General features: G+C 35.4%; 1 protein-coding gene across 30 annotated transcripts in view; it reads right to left on the bottom strand.

Annotated features, from left to right (window-relative positions):
• DMTF1 (cyclin D binding myb like transcription factor 1) overlaps window positions 1-13,327 on the bottom strand; it is a 59,293-nt gene that overhangs the window by 33,923 nt on the left and 12,043 nt on the right. For 20 of the 30 annotated variants that reach the window (XM_003822730.7, XM_008976310.4, XM_055114616.2 and 17 more), the window contains 5 exons: window positions 12,668-12,784; window positions 11,118-11,240; window positions 6,652-6,746; window positions 4,091-4,205; window positions 3,073-3,149 (listed from right to left, as the gene is read on the bottom strand). In XM_003822730.7, the coding sequence (XP_003822778.1) occupies window positions 3,073-3,149; window positions 4,091-4,205; window positions 6,652-6,746; window positions 11,118-11,240; window positions 12,668-12,776 (519 nt within the window). In that variant the 5' untranslated portion in view covers window positions 12,777-12,784. Of the gene's footprint in view, window positions 1-3,072; window positions 3,150-4,090; window positions 4,206-6,651; window positions 6,747-9,693; window positions 9,781-11,117; window positions 11,241-12,667; window positions 12,785-13,327 lie in introns of those variants that run through there. The other 10 variants (XM_063606276.1, XM_055114629.2, XM_063606275.1 and 7 more) reach the window with 2 other exon arrangements.

The raw sequence follows: 13,327 nt of genomic DNA, 5'->3' as shown, positions 1-13,327 counted from the left end.
TCACACCTACAGCAATGAAATGCAGAATTATAAAACTTTTACAAGATAATGTGAGAATGTCTTCATGCCCTTGAGGCGGGGAATGATTTCTTAAACAAGCAAGCATGCATGCAAAACAAACAAACAAAAAAGGTGATACATTTGATATTGCAGTTAAAAATCTTTTCTCATCAAATGACACCTAAAGAGGAGGAAAAGACAGGCCACTAAATTGGGACAAGGTATCTGTAATACAAATGACCAATAAACCATTAGTACCCAGCATACATTAAGAAAGTCAAAGTTAAACAAAAGTTAACTCCACAGAAAAACTGGTGAAAGACACAAACAGGAATTTCAAAGAAGAAACACAAATAGCCAATAAGCATATCAAAATGTTATCAGAGAAATAAATTAAAACCATAATTAACACCCACTAGATTGGTACAAATGAATAACAAAAAACTAAAAAGAACCCAAATGACCATTAACTGTGAAATGGGTAACTTGCACATTTGCACAATGAAATACACCTAAATAAATGGGTAAGGATATTAAAATAATACTGAGTTACAGAATATCCAGAGAATGAATCTATTTATATAAATTTCAAAAACAGGTGAAATCACAGTGTATGCATTTTATACACTTTTGAATGTATGAAACTTCACAGCAAAAAATTTCTATATTTTAGAATGGTTTCTAAAATTCTTTCTTATGCAATTCCAATTTTGCCAATGATTAAACCTAAATATTTACTGAGCTACTACATGCAAGCACACTGTATTGCAGGATGACCACAGAGTGAGATGAAAGATTCTCCTGCCTCCACACTCCTTGCCCTTTTTCTTGCTTATAGACGTTACTTGCATTTATCCTTTTAACCCAAATATGAAACATATGACACCCAATTAATTCGAATTCTCTGAAGTTTAAAACTAGCTCTACAGAAGTCTTAGAAGAGCACCACATAATAAAAGCTATGGTCAAAAACCAAAATTGAACAAATCATCTTTTTCCAAAATAATCTTTTGGACATTTCCTATTTCTGCCAATCTGATCATCATTCTCCCAATCACCTAAAATAAAAACTCTTAAGTTGCTCTAACTCCTTTCCCTTCTTTCCCAACATTCAGTTCAGGCATCCTTGCAGATACTTGGTTATCTGCCCTTTCCCTACCAATTCTATTTCTACCACTGTAGTTTAAGTCCTTTGCCACAATCAGTTGGTCTACTGAAACAGTCCTCTAAAAGGTCTCAAATCCTACTCACACTCCTGCCCATTAATCACTAACTTGGAAGGGTCCTTGAGATCATCTACTTCAATCCCCTAGACAAGAAACCAGCTTAATTCTCAAAGTTCAGTGTTCCTTAGCACTGATTACTGCTTTATCTAAACTAATAGCATTTTCCAGGTTTAACTAAAGCATATGTGACTAGAGGACAACTGAAATACACTTCTGGATTCATTTTCAATGGCCACTGTATTTCTGTTTCTCTTAAAACAACAAACATGGTGGAAGGATCTCATTTATTAGTGAAGAATTAGAGTTTTAAAATTCTGTATTTCAAAGAGCTTAGGTTGGGAAAGTTGCAGTTAAAATTAAACTTAAAAATGTGGACCTTCTAGACAGCACTGCGTTTCTACATTAGTGTAGAGTGGAAAAGAGTAAGTAGTCAATATATCAAACGATAGGAGAATGGTTAAACACTGTACACCATCCTTCCTCAAATGATGCTAATGATCTACATTTTAGACATAACACTATTTGAATCTAACTCCATTACAGAGATGGCCAGCAAGTCTCTAGAAAGATTTCCTTGAGAATACAGATTTACCCCACCAATTTCTTACTCAACTAAACTACTAGCTTTTCTTAAGCCCTTTAATGCTTCTCATCTCTTATAGGATAAAGTTCAAATTCTTTGGCATAGACTTCGGAGCCCAGTTTTCCAGAGGCTATTTATCTTAGTTCAAGGTAAAGGGGTTAATTTAATGTGTGTTGGTTTTGATCTTTGATTTCTTGCTGCTTCGGCATGTATTCAGGCAGTTCCCTCAAGTTCTACTCTAGCCCAAGTTCTATCCTTTAAGACAGCTCAAATCCTTTCTCTACCAAAATTTTCCATAACTGCTCTAAAAACTCTTCTTTCTGTAATCTTGTACAGAATTCACATTATCATTCACATGATACCAGGCTTTCTAACACTCTTCACCTGTTTCCAGTCTGCCCAAATGGATCACTGACTTCAAAAGCAAACACTGTTAAAGCAATCCATGCCTTAACACAATCTAAAGCCTTAAAAATACTGTGTTCAAAAGACATTTAATGAAGAGTACTAAGCTAACAAGAAATAAACCTGAATAAGAAAATAAACTAAATTTTTGATTTTTTTAAAAGGTAAGGACTACTATGACATCAAAAATTCATTCAAAGATGCATACCTTAGGCCGGGCGCGGTGACTCATGCCTGTAATACCAACACTTTGGGAGGCCGAGATGGGTGGATCACCTGAGGTCAGCAGTTTGTGGCCAGCCTGGCCAACATGGTGAAACCCCGTCTCTACTAAAAATATAAAAATTAGCCGGGCGTGGTGGTGCATGCCTGTAATCCCAGCTACTCAGGAGGCTGAGGCAGGAGAATATAGCTGGAGCCCAAGAGACGGAGGTTGCAGTGAGCTGAGACTGTGCCACTGTACTCCAGCCTGGGCAACAGAGCAAGACTGTCTCAAAAAAAAACGAAAACAAAACAAAACAAAACAAAGATGCATACCTTAAGCTTTAAACAAAATAAATTAAACTCTATAGGCTTCTTGAAAAGATAAGGCTTTAAAATGTTGAGAGGCTACTAAGATTTTATCTAAACTTTAGGGTGGTAACTAAAGCAGTAAAGCTATTTTAAACTGAGAATTCAAAATATTATTGTACTATAATAATGTATTTTAGAATTATTCAGCTACATGTTAGCCATTACAAAAATCCATTACAAAAATAAGTAAAAAGCTCCTAATAAGTGCACACAACATGCTGTGTTGATATTTTTGCAATTGGCAATAAACAAATTGGTGAAACATAAAAATATGCCATAAGATACCTTAAGATAGCGTTCAATATTGTTCATCAAAATATCAATTTCTTCCTTGGACCACATCCCCTGCTTCCATTTATGTCCTTTAAAAGAAAACAAGTAATGTTATAAAAAATGTTACTCCTTGAAAGAAATAAAACACCAAAGATTTCCTTTGTGATTAAATTATATTTGGGGATGAAATTTAGCTAATTTCATTTCTCATTCCTCTGAAATCTGAAAGGTCTCTAGGTAAACTTGCTTTTGTAACTTCTGGTTTTTATGCTAGAATACATTTATTTGACCCTACTAAAAAAAGACAATGGTAATTAAAAGATTTAAAAAAATATTACCTCTCTTAGCCTTTCAACAACATAGAACAGCTAAAAAGAAACTTATAAAAATAAAAAAAGCCAAACATGCTCAAAACTTTTTGAAAAATTTCTCCAGTGAAAATTTTATGGGCAAAAAGAACACATACAAAAAACTCTAGGGCAAGGTAAATATTGAATATCAAGTGAATAATGTATTCTTAATAAGTATTTACTATACAGTGGTTGAAAATTATTTACGTTTTTCTGCTTCCTTTCTGTACTTCAGAGTGGCACAGACACAACCCTCACTTTTTTGTAGCACCTTCCCCAGCTATGCTTGAGCATAGCCAACACTGTAAACACTATGTTACCTTGAGCCTCTAAGCTGCTTATCAGACCAGTTAGTAGACCCTTGAAAAGGCTTGACTTCCTACTCTCATAAGCAATAACTATATTGTCTTAAATGCCACCACTATGCATTTGTTCAAAAATTAACAAGACAAAATTTACTTCAAATCAGGAGAGAAATAATTAATTACTGAAAAACAAATGGTGGTTTCATAACCTTAATTCAAAGTCATCTGGGGCCAAATTTAATTCAGTTAGAAAAGCTCAATTACTCTAACTGCTCAATCCCAGTGATGAAGGTCCAACTCAGAATCCTGACGACTATAAGCCCTTTCTATCTCCATTTTTTTTCACTAGGCACTAAAATTCACAGTGTATCTTACCTTTATTAGTCAGAGAATCCTTATCTTCTTTAGTTGTAAACCATGCTTGGCTAACTGCTGAAACTTCCTCGTTACCCAAGGGAGATATTTCATCTAGTTGCTCATTCTGCAAAATCTTGAAAAGGTAAAAGTAAAACAAAACAAAACAAAACAAAACAAAAAAATGGCAGCTTGATTTAATGCCCAACCGGATTCATCTTTGTAATGCTAAGCATTATAAAACTTAAATATAGTCATATGGAATTCACTTGTTTTAGATATAGTAAAAATATATCCAATTTACAAAAAAATATTTCTTGCTGTTTTTATTATGGCAGTATGAAAACAAAATTATATGCATTAACACAATATGACCTTCATTTAAGCAAGTAAATGTACTATTGGCTTCAGTTTTATATAAAATGGGCCAAGAGTCCATTAAGTATTTAAATCAACATAGAATATTCAGGGAAATTTAAATATTTACACATGTAAATGAGCTCAATATACAATATACAGTTATTATCTGTTCTAGATAGGAAAATGGAAGTCCTAGGGTTGGGTGTTATGATTTGTTAATGCCCTCAGAGATAAGCTTGCTGCCTAAATCATCAATAATGTCATCTCTTAACTTAAAATATTAACAGGCACAATCATAAGTCATTATTGCAAAATCACTGTCCGCTTATTGTTTTCTGACAACTTTGCTTTACCAACCTCTAGAGCCTTATTAATGCACCTTTCTCTCAAAGAACTATATGGTACTACTTATTCTTAATGCAGCTAAGTCTTCTGTGCAACCACCACTAGCTGTATTTTCAGTTACAAGCATATCTAATCTAACAAACCCTGTAGGGGAAAAAAGCTGCCTTCGGCAGAGTTGACCCTGGCCTAAAGAGAACCGTAATGTAAATGAGGAAGACCTGGCAACAGTGCTACCGTATGAGGTATTAGCCTATCATAAGCAGAATAAGGGAAGAGTCACGTATTTAGTGACCACTCAACCCAATTCAGTCTCTGGGCTAAAAAAGACTAAGTAATGTCACCGGCTGAAGGTAAATCCTAAGAAGGACTGGACTACTACTTCCTGAATAAACAGAAACTGAACTTCTAATATAAAGAGAAATTGAAACCCATCTCTCTTGGAAAGAGATAAGTTGTCCTCATCTCTCTTGGAAAGAGGTAAGCTGTCAGTGGACAACCAAGGTACAATTAGGAGAAAAGCCACATTTCTATTGTTGCCTATTACTTTACTTTTATATCTGGTGGTAATACATATAGTGTGTTTATGAAAGTGTTTTTGAATCCATGGGCAAAAAGCTGGAAATCACTGGAACAAGTGTGAATAAGTTTTATAGCCCTCTATTTATGTGTCATACTTTTTGATTTTTGAAATCAAGAGGGACCTGTATAAAGCTAAGAATTCAGACAGACTATATGTGTCTAAGGCTTCTTATATTCTGAAGATCACAATTTTTATAAGATTTGATCCTAGAGTTATACATCAGTAAAGAGTGTAACAGAGAGCTATCAAAAGACCTTGATACATACAATACTCACTTTTAAGAACTATAATGTAGAAAATACTCTTAAATTATCTTCTCTTAATCAGTTGGATATGAGAATCAAATCACCATTTCCCAAAGTATGTCTATATAGCAGAGCCCATTCCATGAACCTTAGGAATAAGTCTGTTATGCTGATTAACCACTATTTGGGGGCAAACATTTAATGCCTTAGGGCTCAAATTTTCCCTCAAATGAGCAAATAATTCTTAAGCAGTAGCAGTAGTATTCAACACTGTCAATAAAATGAGTTTAGTGAGTACAACAGCAGGAAACTCAGGTACCTTGAAGGGTACCTATCTATATATGATATATAAATATTAATCAGTCTTAGAGTATTTTACCCCCATTTTTCACTACTTTATGCATCTATTAAGTTGACTCAGCTTTATTTAGTATGCTGTTGCTTTTAAAATGAAGCTTTTATGAGTTGGTTGCAGGATTTCATGCCTATAATGTATATATAAGGCTTAGAAATTAAAATATTCAGCCCACTGAAGACCTCTTGCAACCACAAAGTACTATATACATAGGGACTTATAATAGTTTCTAATTGTTTTTCAAGCTAGTCTCATCACTGGAAGGAGACACAGTACATTAACTACCAAACTATGTCAAAATAGCTGCACCTGGTTCACAGCAAAGACACAGTAAGAAACAGACTATTTCTGAGGGGGTTTTTAACTATGCTGACTTTCAGTTCACATCTTGTCCATTTTGTGTCTAAAGTCAATCTTATTAAACAAATACTAGAAATTATTATGAAAAGTTTTTTGTTCACTAAAATGGTGATAACAAACCAAGAGGCTAAATATTAAATTATAACTCATTAACTCTTTGGCAGTAATCAAAACAAAAAAACTTTGTAATCTGTTTCATAATAAGGGCTAAACCTGGGCACAGTAGCATGTGCCAGTAGTCCTCGCTACTTGGGAGGCTGAGGTTTCTCATCATTTTATTAGCTAAGCAATGTGTAAAGGATCATCCTCCTGAGGCCAGTTAAAAGATTTACTATACCTGTATCTGTGTCACAGTCCCCTCAGTAACCTCATCATCTGCTACTTCTGTGGTCGCAGTCATGGTCACCTCAAAGCTCTGATCATTTTCTGAAACTTCAAGAAAAGGAACCATTCATCTCCAGAATAATAACGGCAAGTTCTAATTATTCTAAAAATATCCATGGGAAAAAAAAACATGATCATCTAATTTCCTAACACACTCCTTGTTAATACATCTTCACATATATACATTCATTTGCTTAATAATACTTAATGTGCACCTAATTCATAGTAGATATTGCTGTGGGTGCTGGGGATATAGCAGTGAGCAAGGGAAACAAAAATCCTTTCTTCATGGAGCCTGTATTCTAGTGGGGAAAGACACAAAATGGACAAGATACTACGTTGGATGGTGATTAGTAGTGAGAAAAAACCTAACAGGAAAGGGAATGTGTTGGGGTGGAGGACAGTATTTGAAATTTTATATAGGAGGCTAGGAAAAGTGACCAAGACTTGGAACAAGTGAGGATGGAAGCTAGTTTTACAGGTATCTCAAGGAAGAGCATTTCAAGGAGAGCCAAGTGCAAAGGCTCTGAGACAGGTCATGCTTGGAGTGTTCACGAGAATAGCAAGGAGGCCAGTGTAGCTAAAGCAGACTAAACAAGAACAGTAGGAGATTGTGTAGGCCCTTGTAAGCCAAAAGGTTTTGGTTTTAACTCTTAGGTGGGAAACGACTGGAAGATTTTGAATAGAGGAATAATATAATCTTTTATTTTAAGAGGCTCACTCTGGCTGCTATAAGAAAAACAGTCTGAAGGGCAAATGCAAAAAAGATAGGTCAGTGGCTTGGACTAGGGTGAAGGCAAGTGAGAGTGGCTGGTAGTTCAAATTGTGAATGTATTTTGGATGGCAGAGCCACTATGATTTGTAGACAAAGAAGAGATGGAAGAGACTGAAGAGCCAAGGATAACGTTAAATTTTTTTTAAAAAAATCAAAACTACTGGAAGAATACACCTGCTACTAATTAGTAGGAGAAGATTGTAAAAGAAGCAAATGTAAGGATTCAGGAAGTTACAGAACCTCTGCTTTAAATACATTAGTTTGAGACAACTGCTAAATATTTAGAGAATGAGAAGTCTGGTCTGGAATATATCTGGTAGTTAACACCAGATAGTATTTAAAACCTTGAGCTGAGATCACCTAAAAAGTGAGTAAAGAAAACAAAGAAGCAGTCTAAGGACTGGGGTGCTCCACATTTAGAGGTTCTGGTGACATGGAAAAGTCAGCAGTGGAGACTAAGAAGAAATGGACAGAAAAATAGAAAACCAGAGGAATGTTTTCTACAGGCCAAGTGAAAACGTTTCAGGGAGGAGGGAGTAATAAATATTGTCAAAAGTTGCCAACAGATCAAGTAACGCAAACACTAAAAAGGTGACCATTGACTTTGGCAACAAGAAGGTCTTTGGAGAGCTGGGAAAAACAGTTTAGTTAAGGGGTGAAAGCTTGACTGGAGTAAGTTTAAGGAAAAATGAGGAAAGGAAATGAAGGCAAATATAGGCAATTTTCAAGGTATTCTGCTCTAAAGACAAGGAGGAAAATTGAGTAAGAACCAAAAGTGAGCTAAAGGAACTTTTTATTTATTTTTTTGACAGGATCTTGTTCTGTTGCCCAGGCCAGAGTGCTGTGGCACACTCACAGCTTACTGCAGCCTCAACCTCCCAGGCGCAAGCAATTCTCCCACCTCAGCCTCCCTAGCAGCTGAGATTACAGGCGTGCACCACCACACCCAGCTAATTTTTGTATTCTTTGTAAAGACAGAGTTTTGCCTTGTTGCCCAGGCTGGTCTCAAACCCCTGGGCTCAAGCAAACTGCCCGCCTCTGCCCCACAAAGTGCTGGGATTATAGGCATGAGCCACCACGCCTGACCAGGGACTTTTTATTTTAAAGAAAAGTAACAGTATGTTTGTGACACTGTGGGAATGACTCAGTAGAAGAAAAACTGGTGATACAGAAGAAACAAAATAATTACTGGAACAATGTCCTTGAGTAGGTAAAGGGGAAGAAATTAAGTAAATGGAAGGGTAGGCCTAAGATAGGACAACAAACATATGGATGGACATAGATGCAGGTAGGTATGTATTTGTGGTAGTGGGAATTTGTAGAAATTATTTTCTGGTTACTTCCATTTTCTTTGTGAAGAGGGAATAGGGTTATCAGCTCAGAGTAAAAAGGTGGAAAAGGTATTTGCAAGTTTCAGGACAAATGAAAGAGTCATCTCAGAGTGGGAAAAAGAACACCAGAGAGCTGTTGTTACTGGTGGGCAGCATTATGAGCCCACTTCAGGTTAATGATCAGGAATTAGAGTGAGAATAGTCAGCCTGCTTGTGCCATTTTTCTCTAATACTTTTCAATTAGCTGCACTGGTACAGACATAAACAGGCAAAGATAGATTTAGACAGTTATGAGTTCACCAAATAAGTGAGAGAAAAAAAAGGACTTGGTGAATGCAAGACAGTGATTATAATGATTAACCATAAAAGTAAAATAGGGTAAAAAGGAAAGAAAGGATACAAGTAGAGAAGGAACAATGAAAACGTAACAGGATCAATGGGGCCCAGTGAGGCAAAAGACTACAGAGTTAGAGTCCTACAGGAAGTGAGCTGGAAAGACAGAAGTAGCGGTAGGAAAACAGAAATTCTGAAATAGATCACAAATGGACTCCAGGAATAGGTAAGAGTGGTAAAGGGAGTAATAAATGGAGAACAAAAGGAATAAGAGGCTAAGGTACTGAAAGAATCATCTAGATGAATACTGTAATCACTATATAGTTACAACTATAAATAGGGAATGGGATAAATGTAGTGGCAGATGACTACAAAAAGAAGTGGTGAGTTAGAATGATTAATATGAGAGTTAGGCTGATGCTGTGAGGATTTTTACAATCTAGACAGATAAACTTTATCAGTCTTATTGCTAAACATTAGGCTTCAGTGTGTCTTCCAGATGTGATGATGCTATGACCCAACATTAAGCAGCTCATGTGCTTTCATGTCAACATACCTCTATTATCTGAAGCTAAGTGAACAGCGCCATGAAGGATTTGGTTTACCACCATAAAATAAAACTAATACCAAGTGTAGTTTGAACCTACAATCATGAACAAGACATTGCACTTTAACAAAATGAATTGAAGTCAATTTATATCAAAATAGCCACTCAAAAATTCTAGCTTAGAAAATATTTAGGATTACATCTGTATAGATAGGCCAATTAAGTTTTAGAATTGAATCACAACATAATGATAGTCAAATTAGGAAAGATTTTTTAAAAAAATAGGAATCATCAGGAGGAAAGAATATTTAATTAGAAATGTTATGCTTGTCTATGCCACAACTGGAAGCAATATTAACACTGTTTTTCAATTAAGTCTTACAGTAAACTAAAAGTTTTTCTGTTCAATTTAGCAAGCAATTAACTCTAAATTCAGAGTACCTATCTACTTGTTAAGATATGATTTTCCATGCTGAAAACCAAGTCTTGCTTTTTCAAAAGATGAAGATGTGATTTTGCCTGATGCTGAGTGTAAAATCAAAGTTCTCAGCTATGGCAAAACCCTCCTTTGTGCTAAGAGTGCCAACAGCCATGTGTTGCATCCCCATTGCCATGGACAAAAGCATCTACTCCAGAATCTTCCTGAACACTCCACACTCTTTGCTAAGCAAATCAGAAATACAACCTAATGTTGCAGTTGGTATGCTGTCTTGTGCCAACAGTATTGCACTTGAAATATTGTACCTCCTGTAGAAGCCAGTCTACTCTAAACGATCTTGAAATAGAAACACATTAAGAACTTTCTCGGTAAGAATAAACTAATTAGGCTTCTAACTTTCATGCTGTCATACAGCATACTGAAGAGGCAATATGGCATTGGGGTTAAGAGTATGTATTACAGGAACCAGAATGCCTAGATATGCTCTTAGCCAAGTTATTATAATTTTCTGTGTCTCGGTTTCCTGACTTATAAAATAGGAATAACAATATTAGTACCTATTGTAAAGCATGCTTTCTTCTCAATGAGGGCAAATATGGTTCTTGGGGAAGGGGGAAATGCATGTGACAAACAATTTTATTATCTTTATGAACAAAGCAAGGACATACAGACAGTACATTAAGAAATACAAGCTATTTTTGAGGACATTTTGTAATTTTCATGAAAAGCACAATCAGGAAAAAAAGTCTAAAAAGGCTCCTTGTGGGGCAATTGAAAAAAAAAGGTTGGGAAGATTAAAGTAGGCAATATACGTAAAAGTATTTAACGATATGCCTGGCACATAGTATTTATTGTTAGCTAAAAAGAGGTGGTTTGACTAAATGAAGAAAAAAGCAGTAAGTCCAAGTCTATTAGAAATGCCAACTGAAAGTCCTGGAAGCTAAACTTTGATTTTAAAAGGGAACTCTATGGCTCTTAATACGTAGTGACTTACGTGGAAGTGCAACAACTGATATGCAAGGAGTAGAATCATCAATACTCTGATCATCCTCAGAGGACAAACAAAGCCTTTTATGTGGAGGTTCAATACTATCTTCTGAGTCTATTTCATCCGCTTCTAATGGAAGAAAACAAACAAACAAAAATTTCAAACCAAAGAGGGAAAATAAAATCTCTAACAATGGCTCTACAATTTTCTTATCTATTAAAAAAATTTTCTTACCAATTTGCTCATTTAACTAAACCTAGTTGTGCAAACAGGATTCAAAAGGACACTGCCTTTCTATGCCTACTACAGTATTCAACTCCTCAAGGCGGTGTCTTAAACTTGAAAGAGAAGGGAAGCCCGGGGAAAACTGCTCTCTCTCTTGGCAGTAGAAGCAATATGTGCAATGACACAGACGTATGAGAAGCTTAAGGTATAGGTATGTTAGGAAAATAAAGATAGTGTGATCTGCTGGAACACAGGTATATGAAATGCGGCAGGAGGTAAGACTATGAGGAAAGCAGAAATGACTGGGGCCTATGGGCCAAATTAAAGAACCTGTACTATATTCTAAAAACCTTGGGAAGCTTTATGCTATTAAATGTATCAGGAACAATTTCATCAGCTGCTTGAAAGATGAATGATAGGTAGGACACTGGTTAAAAGGATATTAGAGCTACCTAGATGAGAAATGAGAAACTGAACTAACAAAGGCAGGCTTGAAACAGAGAGGATGCAATGGATTTAAAAAACATAATACTATCAAGAAGTCTTCAAATGAAATGATGCAGGTGATGAGAGAAGTAATTTATTCCCAACCACATTCATGATCTGGACACTAAGTAATGAAATTCACAGAGAAAGGAAAAAAGAGAACTAGGTTTAGGAAGTACATGTAAGGATTGTTTGGGACATATGAAACTTAAGATGCCTATGAGAAGCACAGAGAATTCTGTATAAAGACAGATTCTGAGTCATCTTTATAGGTAGGTGCTACTTAAAATCCTAACTTTGAATTAAATAACCTATGAATTATGTACAGAGTGAGAAGAGAAGACATAACCTAGGTTGAGTAAAGATGAACTTTAGAGCACAATAAATAAATGACATAAATAATGAGCAAGTCGGGGAGTAACAACAAAATTATCAGCTGGAAAGCTATTGAATCTTAATTCATTGTAGATCACCATATTAAGTCATATTGAAATGATTGTGTACAATTCTTTAACACAGTTTCTAACAAAAAAGTCTACTTGCATTGAGGAATAATTCCACATTTTCTAATGTATTAACTATGCTGCTGGTACCAATTAGTATAAAAAAAGAAGTATATATTATAGTTATTCCATCATTACCTTTGGGGGCTCAACAGATCCTATTTATAACATAGCAACAAGATTGACAAAAACTAACATTTATGTTAAAGAGATAATCTCCTTTTCTACTGTGCAGCCTAAACTCATAGGCACCTAGACCCCTATTTGGGCAATAGGGGTCAAAAGTGACATGGAATTCATAAATTCAGAGAGTCAGAATTATATATCAGCAAGTTCTCCTACCATTCTGAGGGCAGTGAAGAATGAGATTCCCTTCTGTGTCCTGAGTCAAAGTCACAGAGTTCACAGTTTCTACTGTTACTGTGTCAGAATCCTCTTCCACTGTGCTCATACTCAAATCTGTACAAGAACAGATTCCAGATCAGGATTTCAAAAATTATTCCCAAATATGAAGTATTCCCTTATAATCCCCTGAAATACCACACACATTTATTTGGGTATCTGCCTACAGTGTTCTTCATGGAAAATTGCAATGAGAATTCAGATTTCAAAAACTGCCTTTCACAAATTTATACCCATTATTTAGAATTCGATATCTCAAAGAATCTGTTTGCTCTGATAAATTTTAAAAACCTACAACATTTGTAATACTTTAAAAAACGTTTTTGCAACATCCAACAAAAGAGAATCTGTCTTATCAGCAAAACTCTCCCCACTTTTTTACTGTGTTTTTATGGACAGCTTTGTAGGTGCTTAACTTCTTTTTCTTTAAGCAGAAGATTCATCAAAACTTTTATCTTAAGAATTATTTTTTCAAAACATTTTTTACAGGTATTTAAGCTCTATTATCTGAAAAACAGGAACACTAAATAATTCTTGCTGTGTTCTTTTCAAAATATTGAAAAAGTGCATACATCCATCACTGACCAAATTGTAATTTTA

Source organism: Pan paniscus, chromosome 6 (assembly GCF_029289425.2).
Source record: "Pan paniscus chromosome 6, NHGRI_mPanPan1-v2.0_pri, whole genome shotgun sequence".
Taxonomy (NCBI): Eukaryota; Metazoa; Chordata; class Mammalia; order Primates; family Hominidae; genus Pan; species Pan paniscus.
This window is presented reverse-complemented; position numbering and strand designations above follow the sequence as displayed.